This window comes from Sparus aurata, chromosome 4 (genome assembly GCF_900880675.1).
Source record: "Sparus aurata chromosome 4, fSpaAur1.1, whole genome shotgun sequence".
Lineage (NCBI taxonomy): Eukaryota > Metazoa > Chordata > Actinopteri > Spariformes > Sparidae > Sparus > Sparus aurata.
The window spans coordinates 482687-492686 of NC_044190.1; the positions used below are offsets into that span (position 1 = coordinate 482687).

General features: G+C 41.7%; 1 protein-coding gene across 1 annotated transcript in view; it reads right to left on the reverse strand.

The window, feature by feature from the left end:
- Positions 1–2715, reverse strand: part of efl1 (elongation factor like GTPase 1) — a 151574-nt gene extending 148859 nt beyond the window's left edge. Inside the window, exons 1-2 of the mRNA XM_030414567.1 lie at positions 2701–2715; positions 2168–2360 (exon numbers count right to left, since the gene is read on the reverse strand). Coding sequence (XP_030270427.1) covers positions 2168–2360; positions 2701–2715 — 208 coding nt within the window. The remainder of the gene's footprint in view (positions 1–2167; positions 2361–2700) is intronic.
- Between the last annotated feature and the right edge of the window lie 7285 nt (positions 2716–10000).

Genomic DNA, 10000 nt, shown 5'->3' on the forward strand with positions numbered 1-10000 from the left:
ATTTGCCGCAATGACAGCTTGACAGCGACGTCTCATGCTCCTCACTAGCCTCATGATGTTGTTCTGAGGCAATGCGTTCCACTCCTCCACAAGTGCTACACGCAGTTCTGCCAGGTCACGTGGGGATGGGGTACGATCATCCAGTCTCTGCTTCTGCTGGTCCCAGACGTACTCTATGGGGTTCAGGTCAGGGGACATTGCTGGCCATACCATATGAGGCACTCCCACTTCCTGAAGTCGAGCTGTGACAATTCTGGCACGATGTGGTGGAGCATTTCTCATCCATGAACAGAAAGTTGGGGGTGTGCTGGCGGAATTGGGGGATGATGATGGGTTCTATGATGTCTCTGAGGTAAGAACGTGCAGTGACTGAGCCATCTACAATAACCAAATCTGTTTTGCGCCGACTGGTGATGCCTGCCCAGACTGTTGCACCTCCTGCACCAAAGGGCACCCTGTGGACCATGTTGACCTCGGCGTATCGCTCACCTCGCCTTATCCAGCAACGCTGACGACCATCATTTCTGTGCAAGTTGACCTGACACTCATCAGGGAACAGGACGGTAGACCACTGCTGCATTGTCCAGGTCACATGATCTTGTGCCCAATGCAAACGTTCACGGCGGTGTCTTGGTGTCAGGGGAGTCACCTGCAACGGTCGTCTGGCATTCAAGCCAAAGCGGTGGAGTCGGTTTCGAATAGTTTGTCTGGAAACCCTAGTACCCCTCACATCTCGTAACTGGGCCTGCAGCTGTGTGGCAGTTGCATAACGATGTCTTAGTGCATAGGTCCTTAGGTACTGGTCATCGTTACGGTCTGTCACTTGTGGGGCTCCACTCCTGGGTCTGTCACAAACTCTGCCAGTAGTTCTGTGTCTTGATGCAAGTCTGCTGATGACACTTTGAGACACACCAAGTTCACGAGCAACATCTGACTGCCTGCCACCGACCTGAAGGCGCGCTATGGCCAGGTGGCGCTGCTCGTCCGTTAAGTGACGTTGTGTGTTCATGGCTGTTTGAATGATGAACTTGGAATGACTTACTGACAATACCAGCTTTTTATACCCCCAGAATGTTGAAATTGATGCCACATTGAAAAGGGTTGTCTTTTAGTTTTTTGGTATTGGCCCCAATATGTAAGGCACACTGTACACAGTGAGACCACTACATGGAAAACACAAAATGAGGTGTGTCTATCACCCCAATACAATTGCCTCCCTATCCCAGTAACACAAATTAGTATTTTGTGGCCACAAATTAGTATTTTGTGCGCATGTTATACTTATTTCGTGGCCACGAATTAGTATTTTGTTGCCACAATTTAGTATTTTGTGGCCACGAATTAGTATTTCGTGTGCACGTTATAGCTATATTGAGGCCACAATTTAATATTTTTTTTGACCATGTCATGTCTGGGGCTCCGTACCGATCTAACCAGACCCACAAACTTTTGCGGCAGAAACCTTGCACATTATTTTTTAATTGCGGATCTAAAGGGGAAAATGTCCAAACAAGTGTGATATGTAATGCTTACTACAATCATTCTACTGTGTCAATTTTTCCCTGTAGTTACAAATATCAATATTTGTCAAGGTATTCAATTGAAGTAATAAAATTCCAGAATGGTGACACTAATGTGCAATACTTGTCCACCATCCTTTTTCCACAGCTCCAGATCATATGTAATAATATCACAAACTGTCACCTATTAGCAAAACCCATCAAAATACTGGCTATCCTGTGATTTGTGTTAAAGTCATCTTATGCAGGATTTGTTTGGTGGTGTTTGCAAACACATCACTTAAAAGAAGAATAAGTAATTCTGGACAAGGATAGCTGGTGTTGAGTCTTAATCACATGTCACAGAATACCAAATCTTTGGGCTGGCGAAAGTGTCGTTATGTGACAACATTGGAATGAGACTCAACAATCAACTATATCTCTTCAGAATCACTGGCGCCCACAAACATCTCGAACACCATAAAAAATAAGAAAATACTGGCACAGGGGAGTGTCTCTGCCATTACAGACACTGCCACTAATTTCAGTTGGTCATAAGTTATGATAAAGATGTATTACATTGGTTAAAGTTGATACATTTTCTTAAGGAAAATTGCACAGTCTACCTTCAAGAAGAAAATGGATGAAAATTGTATTGTTCAACTTACCTGTACTGTGTCCTGCAGGTTGGGCTTCCTGTGGAGCACTCCCTGAGTGGGTGAGGTCTTCATGGCTCTCTGCTGCTTTCTGATCTGCTGTCAACCTGTCAGCATGTCTCTGTCTAGCCAGCTCCCTGCGCTGGGCAATTTCTTCTTGAGTCAATGGCCTACGCACACATGCACGCACACACGCACACACACACTCACGTAGGTCAGAATTTCATCAGACCTCCAGATAACAGCTGTTTTCTTAGAGATCAGAGTTGCAGTGTGACAAAGAGGCTGTCAGCTGAAACTATACAAAGAGTTGTGAATCATGTAGTGAAGTCTGTGGTAACAATTAACTTATAAGTATGTGTCACTCCTGGTACCACTGAGAAGATGACATATGATCCAGCAAGCTGAGTTTGAGCAATGGATCAGTCACAGGACACAGGACAACAAGAGAGACCCAGGTGTCAGGTCAGCTAACATTGCTAAATCCAGTATCACACTTGAACATGGAACCTTTAGCTCAGAACTACTCAATTGTTATTAACAACCTCATTCTGGCCCATTGGTCATTTTATCAGAAGACTACATATTCCGTTTATCATGTCTCTGGCCAATTACAGAAATTATTCAATTGAAAAGTTTGAATTTTAAACTGTTAAACTTGAGGGAATTTAGGAGAGTCAAACTGACAACTTACTTCTGAGATTAGAAAGGTGCATTGTTTTATCTACTGCACTTTTAATGTTTCTTTTTCAAGAGCGAAAAGTAATAAAGTAGACAAATAAGAGGTACATTGTTTTAACACATTTAAATTCAAAGCTTTGCAGATCAGAAATAAGGAAAATAGCCTGGCCCCATTGATACTTCATGGTTGATAGCTTTTGATCTGGGCTGATACTGAGGAGGTATCAGGACTTGAATTGGGCCGGGGACCCTAGACAGCCCCAGAAGCCTTTGACAGAAATACACTTATGCCTGAAAAGGACTTGCAGGTGTTAGAGCTACTTATACAATAAGCAGTTGGGAATAATTATTGATTTGCTATAGATAAGTTGTTCCATAGTTTCACTGCAGTATGTAAACAATTAAGACTGCCGCCAGCCCTACCTTCAAATCAGTTAAAGCTACATGCTGCCTTTTGCATGTTGGACGATTTAGCTGAACCTATAGATCCTTCAGGGCACATTAGTCTGTGTGCTTTGTATGTCTGATTTTCTGTTTGTATGTGCTTATACATATAGAGCATGTTTTCAGTACACAGTTGAGAATAAAAATTTGGACCATGGAGTTTTTCCTGAAGCACCCATCAACTATATGCTTGGAATTTACGGCCTAAGTGTGTTTGTTTATTTTTAGGGGAAAATATCGAGCCAGACTAAGAGAAGGGATGGCAATAATTGCAGCAAATCTTGAGACAATCAATGTGCATCTCATCTTCAAACCACACTACACAAACCAACTGGACTAAACACAAACACAAGCAAGGGGGAATGACAGAGGATGAAGTCACACTCCCTCTGTTTGTGTTATAATCATTATTATTTTGGAAGCTGGGCCACCCTTGTGTGCATTTTAGTGCAAGGCTGCAACTTCAATCAGAGCCATCTTTCTTTCTTCTCAATGGGCATTTCCCTGCCTATTCTGCCTAGTTACTGTACTGCCAACTTATCAAGACGATCAAACCACGAGTAAAAATCTGTTTAAGTGTGAACGCATGAAGTTACAACAGCCATACAGGACTGTTTGAGTGCACAGACTGGTAAATGTTCAGGGATGCCAAAACATCAAACTTGACATCATATCAACAATAGTGATGATGATGTGTCATCATTACTTTGTCATCACAAAGACAGTAAAAGCATTCCCCAACCAGAAAGCCTGGATGAATGGAGAGGTGTGGACTCTATCCACAGCCAAAAATGATGTTATGTGACAAGGAAGCTGCGGAGATGAGTGTGGTCGAGGTGCATCTGCGGGAGGGAGAGAGATGGAGAGGGCTCAGGAGACCAGTGCCAGGTGAGTGATTGACAGAGCTGGCACCTGGTTAGTCATCACTGTCTCCCTTTAAATGCAGTAGCATGCTGGACCTCAGATGGGAGAAGCAGGGGAGATGCTCAGGAAAGCAAACTGGGAAGCTGCAGTGCAATGATTTTAAGCAAATAAAAGGCTTAAATCAAGGACTGTGTGCATTGGTGCTTGCTGAGAAGACTCACGGTAGCCTGGAAAAGGCTACAGAAGCATACAACACTGCCAAAGCAAGACTGAAATTTGTTATCAAGGAGGAAAAGAGAAGACATCAGCAGAGACTGGAGAAGGACCTAAACACCAACAGCACTAAAGAGGGTAGTGCTTCCACAACCCGGCTCCAAGGCTGTGCCAAAATAGGAGGAGCTGGCTACTAGCAATTGGCATTTATTGGCCCCAGAAACATAAATCAACCAAGGCAAAACGTGTAAGAATCAGTATCAGTCATGAAAGCATGTATGAGTGTGTGCCAACAGAGGTGTAAATCAAAAGAAACCAAGAAAACATGCTGCCATCAGGTCTGCCAGTGAGCGGGGATCAGTTCCCCCAGAGAGCCTGTCTGAAGAATGAGGACAGTCTTTGTAGGCAGAGCACACTGGCCCAGGTGTAGATCATGCAGCTGACGACCCTCCACTCAGCACCTGCAAAGCACAGCCCACAAGCAACGGGGACACCTAGTGCCTGGGAGGAGGGATCGTCACAATGGTTATCTGTTTAATAACATAGCAAGGGGGGTGATGCAGAATCTCTCCCCTCTAGCCACAGAACTAAGAGGTGAAATAGGTCAGAGACACTTAGTCTGCTAACATAGATAGATCGAAGGCCTCCTTATGAGGTTTACGCAAACAGTTAGCTTAGCCTTCATTAATACTCGAAACGCCTGTACATCCACACTTAAGTACTCGGAACAAGCATAGGTCGTAAGTGGAAAAGTGGAAAATAAAGAACAATGGAAGAAGAATGATGTCGGAAAAAGGGAAAAAAACAAAAAGAATGAACAACAAGAACCAGGCCTTGACCAAAACCTGACACCCGATGATATAAGTGAGGAAGCAGGCCCACCAAACCATGCAATACTGGCTGTGCTGGGAAATGAAGTCATCCAGGTAAAAGATGACATATGTGCAACTTTTGATGCTTGTATACAGACTTTGCTCTGTGCTGAGAGACAAACTGGATACAACCCAAAAAGAAATGCAGACTCCATAATGGCCCTTGAAAAACCTACTGCCTCACACGAGAACATCAGTAAAGAAATAGAGAAATCTGTTTCACACCATTCAGACTCTGTCAGTTCACTTCAACGCCAGGTTACCCATGTTTACCCTGAAGCTGAGAAACTGACATAAAGGGATGCTCGAAAATACCTTACATTAGGATTGTCATGAACCCTGAGGGAATACAAGGGCCCAGGCCAAGGGACTTTATCACCAAGCTCCTGCAAGATGTTCTGACCTCTTATTGATAGAGGGCATCGAGCCCTCTGAAAGTTAACCGGATCTGGTGAGCTTCATCTTGCAGCTACATTATTTCCATGTGTTTGAGGACATCCTACAGGCAAGGCACACAAAAGGCAAACATATTAAAAAATGTTCTGACTATCCCCCCGCCGTGACTAAATGGAGGGCATTATTCAAATGCACCAAGGAATTGCTTCGGGAGAAGTCCATCATCAAAAATTATCCTGGAAGCTCCTGGCAACCCAAACGGCATGCAGATCTCCTCATGGACCCTAAAAAGGCTGAAGAATACACCAAACGTCTTTCTGCAACAGGTTAGACAACAACGGGATATCAACAATTTAGAATTCGGAATTCAACAAATCTGTGCTTTATTAATCGACGGTACAATTGTCTCTTTTGCATGACAGGTAGCCAGATAATTTAAAGTTCTGTCACATTAAACTATAAAACTCTGCTGGATATCTTATTTTAAGCCTAACTTTTTGTTCAGTTATTATCTTTGAGTTGCAGGCTCAGTATTGTTGTTTACATCCAGTGAATTCTGTTGCTACCTCCTCTAATTTAGTCTACCTTGTTGATTTGGTTGGTTCTCCAACTGGAGATACAACAAAAATCCTTTTAGATACCCTTTTTCAAATATCCATTTTATTTTACAAATGCAAATCTTGGCTCTGGGAATAGAGATGGCCTGGCGCTTGGTGATTGCACATCATATCAACATGGCCAACACGACTGACGGTACGTCTTGCCTAACACTTTAAGTAACTCCTGTTCAGGGAAACAATGCAAAATAAAAATAATTATAATATTAAATAAATAAATAAATAAATAAAATGTTTAAAAAACAACATACACTTAAATCTCAAAGTGGAGATGATCCATGTTTGTCCATCTTATGCCATGCTACCCAGAGTCGTAGTTTTTCCCTTTTAAGTACCAATGTATTTATTTCAGCACATCTTTCTAACCTACATGATCTAATCACTTTACTTTTTTCTGTTCCATTCCATTTAACTTGAATACTGTCTTGGATACATCTTGATAGATCCCCCACAGGAGGCTCCCAAATAAACGCCTCATCTGAATTTCTGAATATGTTCCATTAAAAACAGGAACATCCTGGACATATGGAGGACAACAACTCCTTCTGGCAGGGAATGCTAATTCTATTCACCTGTCCACAACTCCTTCAGTAGGATAGATTACTTCCTATTTGACACTAGACTTATTCCCTTTACAGTAGATGCTATATATCACAGCACACTGATATCAGACAAAAGCCCACTAACGTCTTTGCTATGCATGAAACATATAGATGAACCACATATCTAGAGACTTATTACAAAATCACTCACATAAACACATCTTTTTTTAATGCAAGCTCAGATTTCCCTATATTTTGAAATAAATTATATCCCTGAGAGGTCACCATCCATCCTCATTCAAAGCCTATGCAAGAGGCTGTATAATTTCATTAGGCAAGACCAAAGAGTTTCCGTGGTAATTACGAAATCAGGTGTGATCGCAATTATAAATGTATGTGTTAAAAACACAACAACGAACAGAAAAAAGGTTAGTGTTCCCAACCAAAGGAATTGAAGATGTGTAGGCTGGTCTCTTTTTTTTTACATTTTTGTGCTGGCGTCAACACAGAGTGTTTTATTCTGAAAAATTACTGTTTGTTTTAATGTTGTTTCATTGGGTGAATTTGCCTAAATTGACGTGCCATGCTCCACTGTGGAAGGGTCTGGACTGCCAGAGCAACAGAGTAGATGCACAATTTAGCAGAGCCAGTTCCGCTGCCGTGGCGGATCGGAGACAGATGGAAGTCGAATCTTGTGGAATTTGGGGGTTAGATTCTTTAATAATCCCCTTTCTGTGCGGCCATAAAGCCCATAGAATAAGTAAAAAGCATATCTGTAGGATGAAGCTCAAGGGTGGATTAGCACTTCCAAATGTTTTGCTTTATCATTGGGCTTCAGTGATTAAGACCCTACCTTTGGCCTAATTGTCATCTAATTGGCTGCAAACAGAGGAGAAAGCCTGCTACCATTATGTATGACAGGCAATGATGACAGTTCATATTGGTAGTCAGCAATCTTGCACAGTGGTGGACAGAGAAAAATCCACAAATCAGCAAAACCAAGGAGATGATTGTTGATTTCATAAAGAAGGAGGCAAAGAAACAAAAAACCCTGTCTACATCAGTGGAGTTGAGATGGAGCAGGTGAACAGTTTTAAGTTCCTGGGAATCACCATGTCAGAGAACTTATCCTGGTCACCGCAGAGGACCACCCTTGTAAGAGTAGTGTAACTACAGCAAAGGGTTTTCCTTCTCCTTTTACACAGGAGAAAGCCTCCTGACTAGAAATTTCCCAAACGGTCGTTGTGCATGGCCTAGGGCTGGACAGCTCTACAGCTGCTGATTAAAGCCACTCAGAATATCAGTGGTACCCATCCACAGAGAAACTATGATATTGACTCCTGAACTCATCCTCAATAAAACAACTGATAAGGGTTTTTTTTTTCCTTATGTCTAATAAAATGGGCTACAACTTTTATATAACTTGTTTAGTAAAATGACTATTAAATGATCCTTTGAACGTTTGTGTGTGGCTTGGTGGCTAAATAATGTTATATGGTAAAGTAGGCATGATAGTTAACTACCTCATACATACATTATGAATGTGTTCTTCAGTCAAACCCAAGACCTACAATTTCTGAGGCAACAGTGCAAATCACTGAGCCTGCTAAATGTCTCAAGTAACACCTTTAAAGTATGCTGAAGGGCAGACCTGCTAAGGAGCAAGTTCAGATAAAATAATCTGATTTATTCATTAAAACAACCTGTTTCTTATTGTGTTTTAAGTAGTGATCGACCGATATATCGGTTGGCCGATGTTCTCGGACGATTTTTGCGTTTTTTTATGTGCATCGGCATCGGCCGATGCAGGCTGCTGCATTCGCCGATCTGGCGTTATTTACAGACAGGCGTCCACAGGCAGCTATGTGTTGCTGGAGATGCTGCAGTGCACGGGCAGACCATGCATAGCCCCTCCCCCACTAGTAGAGTGCTGGAAGACTGCTCTTCAACACAACGTTAAGTTTTAACACTTTCAAAGCTTTTAACTGTTTAACTTAGCTGAAATATTGCTATACACTTTGAAAGTGGAAACACGAATGCCAAATGCATGCTCTATGTGTTTTGCTTGAAACTATAACTAAGCAAGTTTGTGGGTCCAAATGGTAAACAGGAATGCCGAATGCCTCGTCTATAAAACTGCTTGCCATTGTGGCTATATGTATTCATACGGTAGCTGTTACGAACACTGGTCATAGGATTAACTAATGACGCCGTTGTTCTGTGGTTCCATGGTGTTGTAGCAATTTTATTTAGCGACCACCTGGCTGGAGGTTTGGACGGGTGTGTGTGTTTCTCTCTCCCTCTCCCTTCTTGGAGCGGGGGTTAAGTTTTTAAGTTTTTCAGTCAGCATCAGCTACCAAACAGAAGTTTGTGTGTGTGTGTGCGCTTCTCACTCAGTGGGACACACGCGCATCACAGCGATATATGACAGTGCTGCGCCGACTGAAGGAGAGCTTTTAAAACTTTGAGAAACAGTTTTATACTTTGTTGAATATTTATTCCTGTTAACGTTGATGCAATTTAGAACAGAAACTTGAACAGTTTGTTGCTTAATGCGCATCTGACATCACGTTATTTTCCTCTGCTAATTTATGTTCTGGGGTTGCCATTCTGGCAGCTTCTTTTACATTTTCGTTTAGACCTACTAGTGTGTCGTCTTTGCATATTAGGTGGCATAGTAGCCTAAGACATGCTCATTTTATTTTATGTAGAATAATTTAAACCATGGCAGTGTTAAATTACAAATCAAGCACTTTACTTCAATGGCTACTTATTTATTTATTGTTTATTGTTTTCTTAAATTATTTAAATGTGTTGACAAAAGACATTTTGTGATGACCTGATTATATCTGTCTTATAATATGTCAGCAAGCAATGCATCATCAAGTCTGTGTTGTAGATGTGGAAGCCTTTTACCCTTGCACAGTTAACCATATGCACCCATCCAGATGATTGCACCAGATCGACACTGATCTGTGTTTTTGTTTATTCTTTTTAAAGAAATGGCAGAGCAGAAAACCAATCCAGTGTGGCAGCATTTCACAGAGCCTACTCCTGGAAAGGCTCGTTCTACCTCACCTGTTTTTAATATTTGTTAAATATTGTTTACTTGTTCTTGTTCTACTTCACCTTTTTTAATTTCATTTTTTTTTTAAATTGAAACTCATAACATTTGTTATCATCATTGTGTAATTTCTATGATGTAAATTGAGGGAG